We start from the raw sequence: 21,851 nt of genomic DNA on the forward strand, positions 1-21,851 counted from the left end.
CATATTAAATAGTGTAGCCTTGTTTGCGTTATAGTATGGGGAATGGAACTCATGCGTGCTAGGCAGATGTTCTGTCGCTGAGCCATATCCCCAGATTCTTTCTCAATTATTTTATCTCCAATCTGTGTTACATCATTTAAGCAGCAGAAAGAACTTTATGTGTGGATTGCTCTCTATATGGATTCATTACCAAGATACCTGAATATCTGAATTAAAGTCTTAGTTTTTGTGATCTCTTTCTCTTTCTCTCCTTTCCTCCCTCCATTCTTCCTCTAAATTCCTCCTTCTTCTCCCCCCCCCTGAAAATGCCTGTGTGACATCTGTGCAAACACAGGTATTTGTATATGTATGTGTACAGACACCAGAGGACAAATTCTGTTGTCATTCATCAAGTGCCATCCACCATTTGTTTGTTTGTGTTTACTGCTCTAGCAGTTTTGGGACCCTGGAGAATGGAACTGATAAATAAGACTGACTAAAGCTTCATGCAATAGCCAACTTTATTCAGAGCATCAGACAATTTATATTCTGAAGGTTATGAAGAGTCACATGAGTAAAGTGTACAATTACTAGGGCAAGCCACACATGGGTGTGCTTTTTGTTTGTTTATTTGTTTTGTTTTCTTGGTTTTTTTTTTTTTTTTTGAGGCAGGGGTTCTCTGTGTAGCCCTGGCTATCCTGGAACTCACTCTGTAGAGCAGACTGGCCTTGAACTCACAGAGATCTGCCTGCCTCTGCCTCCCAAGTGCTGGGATTAAAGGCCTGTGCCAGCACCGCCCAGTATCAATTCCATGCTTTGAAAAAATGGGGTCACAAGACTCTTGTTTTCTTGGAGTTTTCTCACAAGCACTCAGAATTCTCACAGAATCCAATCTTGGACCATGTTCTGACCATTTGTTTTGAGACAGTCTTTCACTGGCATAGAACTCACCAAGTAGGCTAAACTAGCCCTGTCAGAGAGCCCCCATGCTTGTCTCCACTTTCCCTAGTGCTGGGATTGTAAGAAGATACCACCATGATGACCTTGCTTGCTTGCTTGCTTTCTTGCTTGCTTGATTGGCTGACTGATTTTAAGATATGTTCTGGGAACTGAACTCAGAATTCAGGTCATTCTGCTTGCAAGGCAAGTACTTTACTGGCTGAGTTATCTCTCATCTTTTGCTTTTAAACTCTTATCCAGCTATGCCAAGCCAGGCGTTGGTGGCGCATGCCTTTAATCTCAGCACTCAGGAGGCAAAGGCTGGCAGATCTCTGTGAGTTCGAGGCCAGATTGGTCAACAGAGCGAGTGCCAGGATAGGCTCCAAAGCTACACAGAGAAATCCTGTCTCGAAAAAAACAACAAAACAAAACAAAAAAAGCTATGCCAAGAGTCATGCTAATGGTGCATTCCTATAGTTCCAGTTTCTCAGGAAGCTGAGACAGGAGAATTGCTGGAGCTTAGAAGTTTGTCTTGAATCAAATCTGTGGATACTATTCTTAAGATGTCTGGCTCTTCAGCTCTAAGAGCCAGGTGCTTGAGAAGGATTTTAAGTTTTTCTCCAGGAGCAACTTCTAAATATCAAGAGACAGACAGACTCAGTAAGCCTAAAGTTCAGAGATTATGCCATCATCTGTTGGATTGGAAAAGACATGTGGATTTTCACACAGAAAATATAATTTCTGGGATTGGAGCAGCATTGGAAAGGCTGAGGACATAACAGCAGGAGTGCTCTGATGCTCTTGGCACAGCCTAGTAGTAGACAGAAGAGTCCAGGACTCTACTTCACTCCTGGAACTCTAAGAAGAAACAGTCTCTCAAAATACCTGTTGCCAGTAGCATGCAACTGCCTCAGCCTATTAGTAGCACTGTGTAGACATGTGCTGGCAAAGAAAGTCTGGTGTAACCCTCCCTGTTGACCCTGCCCTGCTCTTCCATCTCATCCCATAAACCCAGATTTCCTTGGCTCCTTGATAATTGGAGGAAATTCTGAAAAGTTCCTTGGTATCCATACCCTTAGAGGTATATATGGGTTAATGGGGGCATGATGGGAACTAAAAGCCAGGATGCTTGTGGGGTTGGTGTGGAGTAAGGGCCAAGAACCCCAGAGAGAGACTGTATGAATGGCCTAGGCCAGGGTCCAGATGGAAATTCAGTAGTAACAGGAAGAGCTGTGGTAGCAAGTAGCACTAGAAACCATTCCTGTGTTCCAGCTATACCACAAAAGCCACCTGGGAGGGATCTCTGCTGCAGACAGTGGCCTCAGAGCCCAATAGCCAAGGGCAAATGAGGGAAGCCACACTTTTATCTGGCAAGAAAGACAAAAAAGTGATATTTGGCCTGATTGCTCCTTCCTTGGTGTTATATAACCCGTCAAGTAGAAAACCACAAGATGGGGCAGGTAAGAGGATCGTTAAGAAACAGAATTTAAAGATTTGTAGATGAGGAAATTCAGGCTTAGGGAAGCTGCAAATTTTTTAAGACTGATTGAGTTGTCTTGACTTGGTCAGGTTCATTCTTCTATCATTCATAGAAACCGGGGCTGAGATATAAAGAAGACTGCATTCTTTCCCACATGAGTCTTTGATTTAGGATTGTAAATAAGCCTGCTGCCCAAGGAAAGGTTAGAAAGATGAGCTCCCAGGGAGCATGCACCTTCAGAGTACAGGCTTGATTAACTGTAACTAGCATTGACCAGGACATCAGCTTGATGGCTTCGGGCATGATTTGCAAAAGATCGACATGTGTTTGAAAGAAAGTCTGCACATGAGACTGCAGGTGATGTTTTAGCCCAATGGAGCCCTTTGATGGGTGGGGGCAGTTGCTGTAGGGCACAGAGGACTGAAGGAGAGTCACACCTTAAGCTTCCTTACACAAGGTAGGACTAAATGGGGGGAACTGGAACTGGAGGACACTGAGATGTCACACCCATTTATCTCTGCCCAGTTTAGATTCGAAATGGCACTTATTATGTTCCATCCCTGCCAAACTATTTTTAACTCGAAAACCTAAATGCCATTAAAAACTGGGCTCATCTGAATGATCTTGACCCATCTAGGAGCAGGCTGGGATCAACCATGATATCCAGTAACTTTTTACCAGCCAATAGTGAACCATTTCTTTCTTCTAAAAAGCTCATGCCATTAACCCCTGGGAGTACAAAGGCTCTAGAAAAAAAGGAACCGCTCTAACCCATACCCCAGAAATAAAATTTTGCAGCATCTACTTAATACTAATTGCTGAAGAGAAGTTGTTGAGGGCTTATCAGTTAAGCTGTCCTGAAATATGTGAATTGTTCTGAGAAACCTACAGTGCCCATATCCAAGAAGAGTAAGTTTTATGTCTATCTTTGAAGCTGTAGACATTTAGGTCAGTTTTCAGTGTCTTAGCCCAATTTACTCATATTGTGGTATACTTAGTTGTTCTAACTGCTCTGGCATCGGAAGCCTCCTGATGGTAAAGACAATAGACTTTGGACTCTATGACCTTGTTTGAACTCAGGTCTGGTCTATCACCAGAAAAAATTTGCAGCTTCCCTAAGCCTGAATTTCCTCATCTACAAATAATCAGGATAATTTTACAAAAGGAAGTTGTGGTGAGAAATTAAATAATACATGGCAGGTGTGAGGCACCAGGTGTCAGATAAGAGCTTGGCAGTGTTTGCTATGTCTATCATCATTATTTTGCATGCTTTGTATGTACACAAATTTTGCCATGAGGAAAACGTAAATGCATGAAAATTTAGATCTGTATGAAAGTCAAACAGGGGAGATTTCTGCATTAGATAAAGATTGTCCAAATCTAGCCCAGTGGACCTCAAGCCTATAATGCTAGCTGCTTGAGAGGCTAAGGTGAAGATGACAAGTTTATGGCCTGCCTGGCCTGGAAAGTGAACTCAAGGCCAACCTGGACAATTTAGACAACACTTATTTCAAAACTAAAAACTGAAATAAGAGGCGGGATGTAGCTCAGCAGTAGAGTGCTTGCCCAGCATGTATAAAGCCCCAGGTTCAATGCCCAGCCCCCACTTCCGTTTATGAAAGAACTGATAACAGGGTTTTTAAAGCAGTCAACTTCCCTGTATGTCTAAAATGATTTGATTCACATGAAACTGGTTTATACAGTGTTTTAGGAATACAACATGTGTGCCAAGCTCAGGTCATCTATAATACAATCATTCAGGCCAGGTCTGAACCACCGTGACAGGTTAACAATAACCATCCCGAGTATTCCCCAGGGCCTTTTATAAGGGGATTACATTGATTCTCTGTGGTTTCAAAGGGCAGATTTGTGACTAATGAGTGGAAGACACAGGGCTGGGGAAATAGAGGGAGATGGTAGCTCCTGTGATGGAAAACCCCTTTCAAACCGCTGCTTTCCAAAGTGGAATGGTTTGTGGTGGCCGACTTCCTAACAAGACATTCAAGTAAAAACTAGATATCAACTTGAGTGAGTGATGGCTTAACTATTGCACAAATTGGGAAGCGAAGCAGGTCAACTGTTTCCCATTCTTAAGTACACTATGCAAACTGGCTTGATTCTCTACCTTGGATACCAGGAAAAGACAGAGGAAAGAGAGTGGCTACTCAGAAGGTGGGGTGGGGTGAAGGGAAGGAATTGGAACAAACATTGCTTCTCTGGCTGGGAAATACTAGATTAAATGGCTTCTAAAATTTCTTGTAATTTAAAGATTCTAACAAATTATTTCATAGATGTTATTTTAACTATATTCCTTGGAGAATTTTACTATTTTAGTTGTAGAAAATTAGAACATAACACCTAAAGTAAGTGGTAAAATGGGAAGGAGTTAGTCATACTGACCCTTTTAGATGTTTGATCCCACATCCTTTTTTCAACTCCTGAAAATGAAAGTTGGAGAAATAGAAGGCAGCCATTAAAGCCGGGACGGATAAAATCAAGTCATCTTTAGAGATGAGTGAAGAATGAGCTTACTGGCTCTAAGCTGGGCAGGCCTGGGTTCCTGGTGAAGTGCTTGGGATACTGTTCCCAAAGACGGACCCAAGACTAAGCTTGTGGCACTAACCTCTTTTTAGCGGGGCTCCTTCAAGATGGATCTATGTCCCAATTAGCCTACTTGTCTTAAAATCCAGTTGATTGACCTTCGGATCAAAAGGCTCCCTTGGCCACATGTGACCAGGTTACTCAGCTGCTTCTATACTCTTGGCCACAAAGCCAACTTCCTTTCCAGTGAGTGCATCTCTGTTTACAAAGAGGGTAAAAACCCAATTATGAAGGGATGAACCACTTTGTGAGACAGATTTGGTAGGTGTTTTTTTTTCCCCCCAGCAAAGGAGAATTCATAGGAAAAGGAAAAAAATCAAGTCTCCTGGCTGGCCCAGCACCTGGTATGGATAGATGAGGAATCAGACTGTGTGAAGGGTGACTTAGCCAGGAAAAACAGGAAGCCACTTTGTACCAGAGCCAGTCACTTTAAGAAGGAGAGGAAGAAAAGCATAGGGAATGGGGGCGAAGAGAAAAATATTTCAGTTATGTAAACCTTGGTATTGCTCTTTGCCTGCAAGTCTTAGAACAGATGTCAGAGCCATGAACTGGTATTGAAGCTGGCACCACTATGGCGTTTGGTGCTCCCTAACCTAACTTCCCTCGATGAGAGCATTCCTATCTGACCCCTGATAGGAAGTCAGTGGTGAGGCTGCCCCAGATTCTGTGCTCCAGGTGGAGAAGGCCTCAAGAAGGTGAAGGGATGAGCTAATCTGAGCTCATGGCCCCATTTGCAAGGATGTGATTAGTGGAGAGGCACCTGGGACCTGCTCCATTTCAGGAAACCCGGTTATGGGAACTGGTGGGGGACAGACTTCTCTCAGGACCCTGTGGAGCAGTTAACCCTTTCTCATTGTCTATGTGGGAACTCCTATCATAGTTGCTTGTTTCCCAAGAGAGAAAGTCCTCAAATGAACCTTATTTCACAACAGTTTAACAAGGGGATGGGGGTGGGAAGTGGGGTGGTGGTGGTCCCAAGGCTATTTTCCATCTAAATTCCTAAAGTAAGCTTGTTTCAAGGCATCTGAATGATCTGAATGATCTGGAGGAACTTGAGAATAAGGTACAACCTAAGAAGTCTCCGGAATATGTATAGAGAACACATTGAAAAGGAAAAGGCAGCTTAAATGTCACTGTTTATCTGGCAGCATTGCTTGTGATGTTCTGGTTCCAGTCAAATCTCCTTTTTGTCTTCTGGGGTCTTCAGAGTCAATCTGGAGCTCTGAGGGTAGGGTTTTTACTGCCAGGCAGTATTTTTTTGTTTGTTTGTTTGTTTTAGTTTTTGTCTCAGAACAATCAATATCCAAAGACATGAAACACCAGTCCAATTTCTGAGTGGGTAGGGAAATAGCAGCATAACCAGCATGCCACACAGTCTCGGAATCAGTGAGAGTGGGTCCTTGAAAACACTTCAAGTAAGATACCAGGCTAAAAATATGCTAAGTTACACGCAAAAGCTTCTCAGTCAACCCAATCAACTTGGTGGACTAAGTAACCTTACCTTAGTCAGGCCATTTAATTTCTTTTGGCCTCACACATCTTAATCTATGAAGATAAGTGGTCAGTCCCTTCTGAGTATAGAATTTGTTGACCCGAGGGAGGAATCTGAGTGAACATGGTTTCATAATGTGGTATCCAACAGCATATTCCTTACTAGATCCAACCAGGTTGGAAATACAAGCTGATGAGTAAAAAAAGTGAGTCGCCGCCATGGCTTATTCAAATCCTGGTTTGCAGGAGAGGAGGGTATCACTGCTTTGGTTCATTGGATCTTGTAGAGGGGGTTCCCATTTTATGGTAACATCAATAATGTCACACTACAGAACTCCCAGACAGCCAGGCAGGTCTCATCCAGGTGGGAGAAACACTGGGTAGATGCAGACAAGTGCAAGGAAGACTTAGGAGATTTTTTTTTTCTAAGATTCTGGTTGTGACATTTACAAACTGAGTGTTACACAACCTCTCCCTAGAGCCTCATCTTCATTGTTTAATAGTACCTGTTACTCAGGATTACTTTTAACAAGTGGAGCTAGAAAGAGGTAGAGAGTATATAGCACACACAGTGTTGGGGCTCAGCAAATGTCAAGTCTGTATCAAACCTTGCCTGATTACAAGAATAAATACTATGGAAGCCATGAAGGCAGACCCTATTATCAAAGGCTGCCCCACTTTGGTCTAGATTCAATGGGATGGTGCTCTCTACCAGGCTACTTTGTTAAGTATATGCCTACATACAGGATAGTGTTGGGTGTTCCCTGTACCTTTATCCCTGAGGCTCATTCCAAGGATGAGGGCTGATAGCCAAGAAAACCAACTCACCTGAAGTACTTTGCCATTAGCTATTGTTCCCCCACCCTTTATCTCCAGTGGTATTTTCAAGGCGGAGCTTTTCTGCTGAGCTGACATTTTCAATGGGAAATATTTTAAATGAGATGTGAAAAGGAGGGAAAGACTCCAGTAACTTCCCAAATGTCAGATTTTAATTCTGATGACTAAAATGAATATTCCAGAAATAAAAGTCACCTCTCCAGTATGTCTAGCTGTGAACACCCGAGATGGGGAATCGGGGCAAGAGTCCTGAGCACACTGGAAAGGGGTATGATTCGGTCCCAGGAGACATGTTCTTTGAGGTAGCACCAAGGTTTGTCCGGGGCAGGCACTCTGCCAGCTCCACAGCAGGTTCTGTCCAATCCCAGCTTCTGGAGTGGAAGAATTTTCTCCGAAGGAAAGCGGCCAACACCCTGTTCCACCCTCCTCTTTGGGTAACTCGTTGCCAGGCAAGAATCTTTCATACCAGTGTCTTCTTTTGGCAACCCAAGGAACAATCTGTCAGATTCTCGGTAGTTGTGAGCCTAAGTCCATCTCACGAAGCCGGTTCTGTAGCCTGTAGGACTTCCTTCCAGCTGGGGACACTCAGAGCTGCTTGTCACCCATACATTTTGTGAAGTCAAACGTGGAGAAGGAAGAGTCTGGTGGGGAGTGGGAAGCTTCCTCCTAGAATAGACTGGGGAGAGGCCTGGGGACAGGTCGCCAGATACAACACAGGGCCCCCAGCTCCCCAGCTTTGAATTTCAAAATAATTTTCTTAGTATTTATCCCAAATCTTATTGCATGGCATGCATAATATGGGGTTAAAAATCGTTTGCCTAAAATTCTGATTTAATTAGCCACCCAAACTTCCCTCTGTTAGATGTGGGAAGCAAAGTCTGGTCCCAGGCACCGCCCTCAGAACAGAAGGCGAGGCCGGTTGGGGTCTAGGGCCAGCTTGGGAATCCTGCACTACGCAGCCGCAGCTTTCCAGGGACCGGCCCTGGAAAACGCCGAGGGCTATCAAAGCGCTTTGAAAAGGGCCGAGGGCCGCGTCTTGGCGAGACCGTGGGAAAGTCTCCTCAGGAGTCATCGCCCGGCCTCTTCCCGGCTCGCCTCCAACCCTGGCAACCGTGCCACCTGTCCGCCCACCCACCCACCCGCCCGGGGCGGGCGGCCGCGGGCAGCTCCCGCAGTGCGCAGGCGCGAGGCCGGGGGCGGGGCGATCGCACTGGCGGGCGGGAAGGGACTGGCTCGCGGCGGCCTGGCGGGGCGCTCGTCCAGGTTGAAGCTCTAGCTGAGGAAGAAGAGGTTGTGACCAACTAGCAATCCTGAGCGCTGCGGCAGGCCGCTCTCCTTACAGAATGGAGAGGACGGCTTTGGCTGTCTGTGAGGTGATGCTGGGAAGGGAGAAAAAAACACTTTTCTGAGAAGAGGGTATTGTGAGGAGACCTCAAAGCTTGGGCGGAGGCATCTGGCATTTCCTGAGGTGGAGGAGAAAATGCTGTGAATGGCAAGAAAAACTTAAATTCCGCTTTTTTGGGGATTGTGGGGAGGGCGTGAGGCCCGAGGCATGGGGGTGCTGGACTATCCATCACCCTCGTGGGTCCATTGTGAGGAACCAGTGTATTCCGGGCTTGCCTTCGTGGGAGTTAACACCACCACCTAAAGCTGAGAACGCGAAGGCTCATGAACTATGGTGTTTGCTAAACCTGAGATGATTCTGAGAGGGGGCAGAAGTCGGTCAGCTTGATTCCCAACGTTTTCTTACCCACCTATGCTGAGAGGGGACTTGGAAAGGCGGGAAGGGAATGTGCAGCCATGAAAGGGTGGACCAGGGAGTCAGAGGATATGCAAGGAGGCACCAATCTATCCAAAACGGGAATGCGAGGACAAGGTGTGATACCACCCCGGGGGCAGCCACTGAGAGGTGCAGAGCCTGGGCTGAATGACAAAAGGTTGAATCCAAGGGCTCATCCTAGTTCTCCATACCTGTAGTCTGCAAACTTTGGTTCTGGAGAATGGCACTGATTGAACACCTGGTACCAACTAGCCACGTGCGTTCACTCCATTGCTGAACTTTGCAGCTTTAGCTAATGGAGCACTTAGCTCCAGACCTTCTAAAGGACACCGTACAGGTGAATATAGACAGAATCACAGGCTCAGAGATAACTTAGGGTATTCGTGGTCCTCGTGTCTTCTTTGTCATCGTCAAAGGAAGTTGGGGGATTAGATTTCACAGATGACAGAACCTGGGATAGAACCCAGGGCTCTGACTCACCAGCTAGTATTCTTTTCCCAACTGCTATCATTATACATAAAGACGCTGGAAAAATCTGAACAGAGGGTGCACAGGAAATCAGAAGATAATGTGAAGGAAGCTGTTAGATTGTAGAAGTGCCTGGAAACTGTCTTCACCAACTCTGGGGCGAAGCAGGATCTTAGTTCCCAAATTTGTTTACTCAGAACTCTCTGCCTAAAAAAAAAAAAAAAAAAGGAACCATTGGCTGAGGAATTTTATAGTGCTTGTTGCCCTTGCAGAGGCCTGAAGTTTAATTCACAACACCCTGGTGACAATGCTGCCTTCTAACCTCTGTGGGCAGCAAGCGTGTGGTGCACTTATGTATGTACAGACAAAATACTCATACACATAAAAATAAGACTTTTCAGCCTGGTGTGGTTGTGCAGGCCTTTAATTCCAGCACTTAGGAAGCAGAGGCAGGTGGATCTCTGAGTTCAAGGCCGTCTTGGTTTGCAAAGCAAACAAAATTGTGAGGTACCTTGTTGGTGCTCAGAACTGAACTCTGGCCTTCTGCAGGAAGAGCAAGTGCTCTTAACCTTAGAATGCGTTCTCCATTCCTTCTCCAGCATTTTTTTTTTTTTTTTGAGACGGTTTCTCTGTGTAGCCCTGGCTGTCCTGGAACTCACTCTGTAGACCAGGTTGGCCTTGAACTCACAGAGATCCATCTGCCTCTGCCTCCTGAGTGCTAGAATCAAAGATGTGCACCACCACCTCCTGGCTCTCCCAACGTTCTTTTTTTAAATATAAATTTTGTTTAAATTAGAAACAATCGGGCTGGAGAGATGGCTCAGAGGTTAAGAGCACCGGCTGCTCTTCCAGAGATCCTGAGTTCAATTCCCAGCAACCACATGGTGGCTCACAACCATCCGTTATGAGATCTGGTGCCCTCTTCTGGTGTGCAGATATACATGGAAGCAGAATGTTGTATACATAATAAATAAATAAGTAAATAAATAAATAAATAAATAAAATCTTTTAAAAAATGAGAAACAATCTTATTTTAAATATCAATCCCAGTTCCCCCCCCCATCCTCCCATGCCCCCCACCAACATCCCCATCCCATCCCTCAACCACTCCCCAGGGAGGGTGAGGCCTTCCACTAGGGATCATCAAAAATCTGTAAAGTCATTTGGGGCAGGTCCTCCAGCATTCTTGAATAATGTAGCTAAGCATTTCTCTCATTCTGCCCCTCAAAAATGTTCGCTAGAATGGTAAAGATGATCATAATTAGATGCCAGTCTTCTCCATAGTTGGCTTGTATTTGGAGAAAAAAGAAAAAAAAACTGCTGTTTAATTTTTAATTTTCATTTCCAGATGAACTTACCCAGAGACTTTACAGTCATAATTTCCCATCATGGTTGGAATAATGTTAAACTATTCTGCCTACTCATGTCACTTCCCAACTATTTTTTGTGTTTAGATACAATGTTGTGCTCTGAACAAATGTAAATCTGAGATTTCATAAGCATGAATACAGTATTCTATATGTTAGAGTTTTAACTTTGTCATACAAGTTTGTTAGGAGCATGATTTTAAAGATTGTGTTTTATTTGGATTTTGTTCTTTTCAGATTTTGAGATATTTAATCATTCACTGGAAATGTGAAACAGGAATAGTAAAGGGAGCATTGCTAGAAGGGCAGCTAATGATTTCCATAGAAGCACTAAGTTCTAAGCGTTTGCCAAATTCTCTTCATTGTGCAATAACTAGTAAGTAGAAGAAGAAAATCACTGATTCTCTGTTGTTGTTTTGTTGTAGTTTGCATGTCATGGTTTGTATAAAGTTTCCAATTTGTCACAATCTTTTCTAGTGCAGCTATAAAGTCAAAATGATTTTTTGAGGTAATTGTATGACATCTGCATACAAATAATCAACTTTTATTGATTTTTTTAATTCTTTAATTACTACTCATATTTACATATCTATCCCCCCACTCCCTCGACCTCCCATCCACCCATGCTCCCCCCCAACCCCCCCAACCCATCCCCCAACTCCTCCCCAGGGACATCGATATCCTCCATCAGGGACCCCCAAAGTCCATCATATCATTTGGGGGAGGGCCCAGGCCCTCCTCACTGCACCTGGGCTGCAACATTTTTTGTTTTTTCAAGACAGAGTTTCTCTGTGTAGCTTTGGAGCCTATCCTGGCACTTGCTCTGGAGACCAGGCTGGCCTTGAACTCACCAAGATCCACCCGCCTCTGACTCCTGAGTGCTGGGATTAAAGGCATGGGCCATTAATGCCAGGCGCCAAAATGATTTTTAATAAGTATTTGGTAATAGATTTATAAGTGTTCAATAAAGGGAAGGTAAAAAGAATTATTCTTGTTGTGAGACTATATAGCTATCTTAAATTAAAATTGCTCAAAGCAGGGGCTAGGGAAATGGCTCAGTGTTTAAGAGCACTGGATGCTGTTCCAGAGGATCCAGGTTCAATCCCCAGCACACACATGGCAACTTACAATTGTCGGTAATCCGACACTCTCATACAATCATACATGCAGGCAAAACACCAATGCACATGAAATAAAAATAAATAAAAATTTAAAAAATTGCTCGAAACAATTTTACTTTTGCTCTTGGTTTTAAGTTACTCTTTCCAAACAAAATTATATTGAGTTTTACTTTTTTCTGTGTATGGACTTTGACAATTTCAAAAGAGGCAAAAATAAAGGAAAGGGAAAAGAAAAGAAATAATGAATGGTGTATGCTCTTATCACAATTCCAAGACTTTTTGAACATAATGGACTTCATCAGCATGTCTGGCATAGATGGTACTACTCTGTTATCTCTGACCTTCATGTAGTTAGTTTATTTATAGTATGTCAAGAAAAAGGTGATATACACCTGACATATAGTGCATCATTTCAGAAACATATTATGGAATATGACTTTCTAGTTATCTGACTCTCTGGAATAATTATTAACATTCAATATGTTCCATATTTTTCTGTGTATTGTGCACAGTTATTGAATTTAAAAATGCAATTAGTATATTATAGTTTCACATGCTTTTTAAGTAAAAGTAGGCAATGTTTTGTATTAACATGTAGAAATCAACTTCATTCATTTTTGGAAACTTCCTTTGTTTCAAGTTTTATAAGTTGTATAGGCATACAATTTTAGAAGTGAGATAGTTCAGGCCAGACGTGGTGGTCACAACACTTGGGAGGCTGAGGCAGGAGGGTTGCTGTGAATTTGAGTTCAGCCTGGCATATATAATGAGTTCCAGGTCAGCATATGCTGAGAGTGAAGATATCCATAATTTATGTGGATGCCAGATGGTGGTGATCTGCTTATAATTTGAGCCTTGGAAGGTAGAGACTAGGATGCCAGGAGCAAACTGGTTAGTGAAACTAGCCATATATGTCGATCAGTGTTTTAAAGACCCTACCTCATAGAATATGGAAGAGCAATTGAAGATCCCTAACATCAGTCTTGCCCCTTCACATGACTCAAACTTCACATATATATGAGAAGAAGGGGGAAAATTAGGGAAATAATTAAGGAAGAAACACAATACCAACTTCTACCCTTGACATGAATGCATGCACACAGTTTCTTGCGCATACACTCACATGTTATACACACACACACACACACACACACACACACACACACACACACACACACAAAAGAGCTATGAGATGGCCCAGCCCCCTGACTTTTTCCCTCCTAAAGGCTACTGTTTCTAAACATATTTGTTTGGTAATATCTTTTTCATTAAAAAGGTTTATTTTTAGTTCTGTGTGTGTTTCTGTGTGCGCGTGCGTGCGTGCGTGCGTGTGTGTGTGTGTGTGTGTGTGTGTGTGTGTGTGTGTGTGTGTGTGTATGTGAATATGTGAATGCCAGTGCCCAAGGAGGCTAGAGGTGTTGGATCCCTCTGGAGCTCGAATTATGGAAGTTGTGAGCTGCCCAGTTCGTAACTGAATTCTGGTTCTTTGTAGCAGAACTAAGCACTATTAGCTTCTGAGCCATCTCTCTAGCCCCTTAAAAAAAATTTAAAGGCATTGTTATTACTGACTGTTAAGAAAGAGTCTCATGTGACCCAGGATGGCCTATGACTCAGCATGTAGCCAAGGGTGACCCTGAACTGGGTCTTCTCCTTCCTCTACTTCCAGAGTGCTAGAGTTACAGGTGTATGCTACCACCCCCGCCTTATGTGCTGGTGGGGATCCGAAATAGGCAGGTAGTCTCCTAACTTGAATTCTAACAGTCCTCTGGCTTTAGCCTTCTGAGAAGTAGGATTACAGGTATAAGCCACCATGATGGCCTCCAACCTGCTTTAGTTTTGATGCCTTCTGTTTCTGGTATATAGAGCTATTTATTTGAGGGGTTTCTCTGGGTGTCCCTGCTTTTTTTTTTTTCCTCTTGTGTTGGATTTTGTTTTCTGGATCCCAATCTCTCTATTTCTTTGCTTACTCACTATTTTGATGGCTCTTAGGCTGTAGTAGCTCCCTAACAAAGAGGGTTAGGGACCTACTCAAGACCTTGTATTTCTGAAAATGTCTGTATCCCATACTTGACTGATAGTTTGGCAGATAATTGATTTCCCTTCAGAATTTTGCTGATGTTACAATGTTGTTTAGTAACTCCCCTGTTGCTATTGAAAATTCTGGTCTTTATGATTATTCTGTATATGACCTATTTTTCATTTTCTCCCTGTAAGCTTATATAACATTTTATCTTTGTATTATTAGATATAATAGATAATTTTTCAAATTTCAGTGATTTAACACATCCAATGTTTGTTTTTCCTTTATTTTACCACCAGGTGATTGTATGTACAGGGATATATTTGTTTTAAAATAGAATCTAAGATATTTTAGTCTTGTGGCTTCATGTTCCCCTAGGCAATCTAATATCTATCCATTCAGCTAATGATGGAGAAAGAGAAGAAGACTTATAACTCAAATATTTTTAAGACTAGGCTTGAAAATTACATGGATTACTCCTGTTCCCAATCTTTTAGTCTTATTACCATAATTGCTCTGCACTTGCCAAGGATCTCTGAATTGTAGTCTACTTGTACTTAGGAAGAAGAGAGTAACCACAAGTTGCTGATCTTCATTCTTCTGAAGATTCACAGTACTGTGCCTTGCTGTGGGATCAGCTTTCTTCCATCATACCCAGGGTTCAGCCTTTTCCAAGTAAATCTTGTCCTTTGGGTGTGGGAAACTTTTTTATTAATTTATTTTTTATATTCCAATCTCAGTTCCCCTTCCCTCCTCTTTTCTCACTGCCCCCAACTCCCCCTCCTCCCATCTGCTCCTTGGAGAGGGTAAGTCTACTAAGTCTGTCCCATCATCTCGTTGAGGCAGGACCAAGGCACCTCTCCACCCCCAGGTGTGGGAAACTTTTTAAAAATTATTTATTTTAATTTTTAAATTTATTTATTTTTAAATTTAATTTATTTTAATTTAATGTGCATTAGTGTTTTGCCTGCATGTATGTCTACGTGAGAGTGTTGAGTACCCTGGAACTGGAGTTATAGACAGTTGTGAACTGCCATGTGGGCACTGGGAACTGAACCCAGGTCCTCTGGAAAAGCAGTAGTGCTCTTAACCACTGAACCATCTCTCCATCCCCCAGGTCAGGTGTGGGAAATTTTGCTTGTGGTTCTTCAACAGCAGTGGATTTGTAGAACTTTTTTTCTAAAATTTTATTCCCTATTTTCATATTTTTGAGGTAATTTCCTCCAGTTTTTCTTCCAACTCTTTGTTGAGGAAACCTCATTTTTGTTCAATATCAGTATTGTTATGTCTTTACTCTTAGATTTTCCATTTTGATGGGCAAAAACCTAACAGCTAACTTTTGGTTTGGTTTGGTTTGGTTTGGTTTTTCCAGACAGGGTTTCTCTGTGGCTTTGGAGGCTGACCTGGAACTAGCTCTTGTAGACCAGGCTGGTCTCGAACTCAGAGATCCACCTGCCTCTGCCTCCCGAGTGCTGGGATTAAAGGCGTGCGCTGCACCACCCGACTCATCTAACATTTCTGAAGCAGGGGAAGAGGCATGTTATCTCAGTGCTCAGTGTTTAGATTCAATAAACCCACTTCTTAAAAGACAGTTTTGGTTTTCATCACAGAAGCTTCAGCATATTCAGAGAACAGCTTCTCCCTGCATCAGGGTTAGGGAGGGCCAGCCTCGAGGATACTGAAAAGAGGAGGTAAAATTCTAATTAAATTCAGTTTTAAAAGAGGATAAAAAAAGTTGGCTCTTTTTGAAATCTAGGTATCTAGGTACAAATAATTCTTAACCAAATTGATTGACAAAATAGCTTCTATTTCAGAGTAAGATTGGTTCAAAAATGGCCAGTATTTCAAGTCTTGCACTCAATTGTTAGTTACTGGCATCATGTATTCTGATCAGTAGTTGCAGTTTAGAGTTTTCCATAATCCTGTTCTTTCTAGTATAATAGCATCTAAAGGAACAGTCCCGGTGTTGATTATAGGTGCTAAATATAGGTGAAAAGAATTGCCATTGGTTATCATCAACCCTCACATATTCATTGTACCTCATAGTACCTCTTTTGCCCTCTATTTATACTGAACTCATTAATAAGGTCTTTTTTTAATGTTCCATATCTAAAAGCAGTATTTTCAGAGATCCACTGATTTTTTTAAAGTCAAATCTACTTAATTGTTTTCCATTTTTTTTTGCATTTTTTTCTTACAGTTGCTTCTACAGGAAATATTTATGGTGGCTTGGTCTTCAAGAAATTTCTACAAGGTAAACAATTACCTAATTTCCAGGAGATTAAATATCTTTCTGTCTATGAGTTTGGTGTTTTTCTGAAATAGATTTATTCTGAAGGATAGAATTCCTTGGTTTAGTAAATAAAAATATAGGGTACCCACTTAAATTTGACTTTCAGATAAACACTAGGTTTCTTTTTAAAGATGTATTTTATTTTTCAGTTATGTGTATGTTTCCATGTGTATATATGCCACTTGTATGTGGATGTCTTCTGGGTTTAGAAAGGAAGTCAGATCTGATGCTGATGGTTGTGAGCTGCCCAACATGGGCACTGAGTGCTTTTGCAGAGGACTGAGGTTCAGTGCTAGCACCCACAAGACTGCTCACAACTATTACTTCTGTTCTAGGGATCATGCTCCCTCTTCTGTCTTCTTCAAGCATCAGCCATGCCTGTGATACACATATATGCGAACAAAATGCTCATTAAAATTAAAAATTTTTAAATTAAATTTAAAAACTAAAAACCCCAAATCTTAACAAAAGAATTTTACTTTAATACTCTAGTTATGTGCATGCTAAAAGTTACCCTTAACCAGATAGTCATATCTAATTATGAGCATACTGCAGGTACATATAACTAGATGTATATATCTTATTCTGCCAGTTATATTTTGATAATTTGAACAGGGGGTTAGAGTGACATTAATCACTATAATGTTTTTACGTAAATTACAAATTAAAAATGAGCTTTTATGTAAAGTTTTCATAGGAATTGATCTGCAACTTTATGAGGAAAATATCTAGATCTTTTTTAGCTTCTAGCAGTTATTTACTAGTTTGTTATCAAGCATCTAATTTTGCCTTTCTTCTTCCCCTCCATGACAACATTCTTGAGATTTGAGTTTCTTTCTTTCTTTCTTTCTTTCTTTCTTTCTTTCTTTCTTTCTTTCTTTCTTTCTTTCTTGTTTTGTTTTCTAGACAGGGTTTCTCTGTGGCTTTGGAATCTATCCTGGAACTAGCTCTTGTAGACCAGGTTGGTCTCGAACTCACAGAGATACACCTCCTCTGCCTCCTGAGTGCTGGGATTAAAGGCATGCGCCACCACGGCCCTCTGCCCAGCTGAGATTTGAGTTTCTTAATGCCTGCAGTTGCATACACTTTGGGGACAGCTGACCACACCCATGGAGGCAGACCATGCTCGGGGAGGCAGCATATCCCACTTTTCTTAGAGAGCAGCATGCCTGACTATCACTCAGGGTTGCACAGTAACTAAACATGGGTATAAACTGCTCTTAGAGCTAGAACATTTTCCCTGGAAGTAACCTTATGTTTAGACAACCCAAGTTCTAAATTTTAAAGAGATAATGAGGATAGAACCATGTGGTGATATTTTGTTTATATCTAAAAAATAAAGCTTGCTTGAAGATCAGAGTGCAGAGCTAAGCCGCTAGTTAGCCACACACACACTGAACCCTAGTTAGCCACACACCTAAACCACTAGTTAGCCATAGAGGACAGGCAGTGGTGTCCACACCTTCAATCCCATCACTCTTTAACCCCAGAGACAGAGGCAGATGGATGTCCGTGAGTTCAAGGCCACCCTTGGCTACTTGTGAGTGAATCAATCTAAAAGAGAAACAGAGCTCACACCACACCTTTGATCCCAGCATTTGGGATAACACATCTTTAACCCCAGCACTAGAGAGGAATAATAAGGCAGGAGCTCAGTGCAGTCTGCTTGAGTCCGAGGAACAGTGAAGTTTGGAAATGCAATCAGAAGACATGATAGGCCCTTTGGTCTGAGCATTCGGAGAGGTGAGAACTCTCTAGTGGTTGGCCACTTTGCTTCTCTGGTCTTCAGCTTTAACCCCAATATCTGTCTCTGGGTTTTTATTATTGGTGCTACAAAGCTATTCTTGTTGTCTGCCTGCCTCTGTCTATTGAGTGCTGCAATTAAAGGTGAGCGACACCAATGCCTGGATGTTTTTGGTTTCTTTCTTTCTTTTTTTTTTCCCTTTGGTTTTTTGAGACAGGGTTTCTCTGTGTAGCTATGGAGCCTATCCTGGCACTTGCTCTGCCTCTAACTCACAGAGATCCGCCTGCCTCTGCCTCCCGAGTGCTGGGATTAAAGGCATGTGCCACCAACACCCGGCTTGTTTTTGGTTTCTTGAGACAGAGTCTCTCTATTATGTAGCCTTGATTTGTCCTGGGATCTTGCTATTTAGACCAAGTTGGCTTCGAACTCACTTGCCTCTGCCTCCTGAATTCTGGGGTTAAAGGCATGTGCCATCATGCCCATCCCACTTCTATTTCTTCATTGTTTTTGAGAAACCATGTCCAATTTATGATGTGCTGGGATGGGACCCATGGCCTCTTGCATGCTAAGGAAGCACACTACCAACTGAGCTGTATCATACTTATATTTTAATCACTCTGCCCTATTGCCCTACTGACTCCCAAGCTGTCCCATAAGAAAGGTGTCATCAACTTACTGTCCTGAAGAGTTCCTCTAAATCCAAGACTTTGGAGACCTGAATTCAAGTTCAAAGTGGTGGGTTGTGACTGGACATGATGGTACATGCCTGTGATCACAGCACTTGAGAACTGGAGAATCAGAAGTTTAATTCCTTGGCTACCTAGTGAATTTGAGACCAACCTGAACTACATGAAACCCTGTCTCAAAAACCCAATCCCCTCCCCTCCTAAAAAAGAATCATTGATCAGTAGCCTCAAAATCGTCTCTCTTACTTATAGTTAGTTGCTCTTCTTTTGGGGATTGTTTCCATGGGATGATACAGACAATTTAAAGAACGTACCTAATGCCACTGCTCCAGATGATATGTGTGAAAATAGGAATCTCTATAGGCAGAAGGAATGTGTTATGAGCAGTGGGGAGGTAATAGGATTTTCATTTTTCTTTTTTTTTCTTTTTCTTTTCTTTTCTTTTTTTTTTTCTCGAGACAGGGTTTTGAAAACCCTGTGTAGCTTTGGAGCCTATCCTGGCACTCACTCTGGAGACCAGGCTGGCCTTGAACTCACAGAGATCCACCTGCCTCTGCCTCCCGAGTGCTGGGATTAAAGGCATGCACAACCAACACCAGCTAGGATTTTCTGTTACATCAACTCATACTTGTGCAAGGAGTGGTCAGATTATGTAAAGCTGCTTCAACTAATATTTGTGAAAGTGCTTTGAAAAATGAAACCCCATAACAACAAAGAAGTAAGTTATTGCCATTGTAACTAGTAGGGAAGAAGCATCAAGTGTCATTTATAGAACAATCACATTTTTATACTAATACAAAATTTAGATAGTGTCATGGTGACTTAGATTTAACTGCTAATTTTTAAAGCTCAAACAATTTTGTTTAATATATTTTTATATAACTATGATAAATAGTGAATGTCTCTTTGTTCAAATATGAAATATTATGGATAAAATATGCAGTAAAAATTGAGTCATTTGTTCATTGTCAGTCACATTTAGTAGCCAACTTCAGCTTAATTCTTCAGTTGTTAGGGCTCATAATACTAACCTTCACTCCATAATGCTATTTATTCATACTAATTAGTAGCATAAATTGCTCAGTGAAGCTCACAAACAAAATTGGCCAAGACTAAGACTCAAATCCCTTAGCTCCTTGGCTTATGCGTCATTAATTATGCCTTTATTACTATTATTATTTATTTAACATTCCTATAACACTGTTAGCAAACTGCTTTAAATTGGTCCACTGTCTTTACACTGTTTAATTAGCTTCATCAGGGAGTTTCTGGAAGCTGATTCATTAATCACCAGGGTCCAGATGCTGAGGAGTTGTATATCTTTCAAAATTAGTAGTATATCTCTGAATTCAGTGGGAGCACATTGCCATCTTCATCCCTCACTTGATTTCTGTCAGTGCCTGAATAAGGTACTTCTTTAAGGGAGCTGAATCGCTGGAATAATATAGCTTCCATTGTCTTCACCTCTTTGGCTTCTACCATCTGGGCATTCCAGATCATTTTCTACAAATAGGCTCATACTTTATGCTGTATAAATAAGCAGCAGACCAAGGCAACTTCCCAAGTGTCCTGCCTTTCTAGACTTGTTTCTTTTAATCCTTCTCCAGTTTCTAACGACTCATGCTTTTATTCAGTAAACCTTTATTGACTATCTGCCTTGTCATGTAGTGACAGAAATGAGAATCAGCTCTACAAGTAAAATACGATGTGACAGGATTCTAAGGGAGCTGTGTTCACAGAACTTTTGTGGTAATCCAGAGGGTAGTCCTCAAAGTTACATCACAAGACATTTTTTTTCATATTCTATCACTGACATGTCTGCTAACACCAATGGAATCGCTTGTCAAATCAACTATTCTGTTTGGGAGTTATTCTGAAATATGTGTAACATGCTTTCTTAAATTACTATTTGATGTATCTATTTATTTGCTTTTTTTTTATTTCTCCTTTTGTTGTTGGTTTTTCCAGACAGGGTTTCTCTGTGTAACAACAGCTCTGGCTGTCCTGAAACTTGATTTGTAGACCAGGTTGGCCTTGAACTCAGAGATCCACCTGCCTCTGCCTCCCAAGTGCTGGGATTAAAGGCATGTGCCACCACCACTTCCCAGCTTCAAGATTCCTTTTTAATTATGTCAACATTCTTATAATTCTCCAGGGTTAGAAATATTGCCTAGAAAAATGAGGAGTGAGTTTCTTAGTTTTTTTTCTTTGTTATCTAACAAACTCATTTTTTGTTAATTATGTCTTTATAATATACAATTGTTTATTGAGTTCATTTAAAAGTGCTTTTAGGGCTGGAGAGATGGCTCAGCAGTTAAGAACACTGGCTGCTCTTCCTGAGGATCCGGGTTCAATTCTAGCACACATATGACATCTTACAACTGTCTGTAACTCCAGTTCAGGGTATCTGATAGCCTCACACAGACATACATGCAGGCAAAACACCAATGTACATGAAATAAAAATAAAAAAATTTAAAAAATCTTTTAAAAGTACTTTTAGGTTCTTCTCTGAATCATTTCCTATTTGCTTGTTAAAAACAAAACAAGCCAGGCATGGTGGCACATGCCTTTGATCCCAGGACTCAGGAGGCAGAGGCAGGTGGATCTCTATGAGTTCATGGTCAGCTTGGTCCTACAGAGTGAATTCTAAGATAACCATGGCTGTTATACAGATAAACTCTGTCTCTAAAAACAAAAACAAACAAAAAATGAAGATCAAATTTGATGCCACCTGTCAATTAGAGTCCCTTGACTTTCAAGAGCAATGCCACTGCATTGGGTAATTTTATTTTAACTTGATATGAGCTAGAGTCAGCGGTCCGTTGTGAAAATGCATCCATACAATCAGGCTAAAGGCAAGCCTGTAGGGCATTTTCTTAATTACTGACTTTTTGAGAGAGCCAAGCCTATTGTGGGTAGGGCCACCCCTGGGTTAGTGGTACTGGATTCTATAAGAAAGCATGCTGAGAAAGCCATGGGAGCAAGCCAGTAAGTAGCACCATTCCATGGCCTCTGCATCAGCTCCTGCCCCCAGGTAACCACC

At 41.8% G+C, this 21,851-nt stretch overlaps 1 protein-coding gene across 1 annotated transcript in view; it reads left to right on the forward strand.

The window, feature by feature from the left end:
• The first annotated feature begins 8,189 nt into the window (after nucleotides 1-8,189).
• CUNH11orf80 (chromosome unknown C11orf80 homolog) overlaps nucleotides 8,190-21,851 on the forward strand; it is a 69,276-nt gene continuing 55,614 nt past the window's right edge. Inside the window, 5 exon segments of the mRNA XM_027408677.2 lie at nucleotides 8,190-8,558; nucleotides 8,561-8,635; nucleotides 8,638-8,700; nucleotides 11,180-11,318; nucleotides 16,284-16,337. Coding sequence (XP_027264478.1) covers nucleotides 8,190-8,558; nucleotides 8,561-8,635; nucleotides 8,638-8,700; nucleotides 11,180-11,318; nucleotides 16,284-16,337 — 700 coding nt within the window.

This window comes from Cricetulus griseus, chromosome 3 (genome assembly GCF_003668045.3).
Source record: "Cricetulus griseus strain 17A/GY chromosome 3, alternate assembly CriGri-PICRH-1.0, whole genome shotgun sequence".
Lineage (NCBI taxonomy): Eukaryota > Metazoa > Chordata > Mammalia > Rodentia > Cricetidae > Cricetulus > Cricetulus griseus.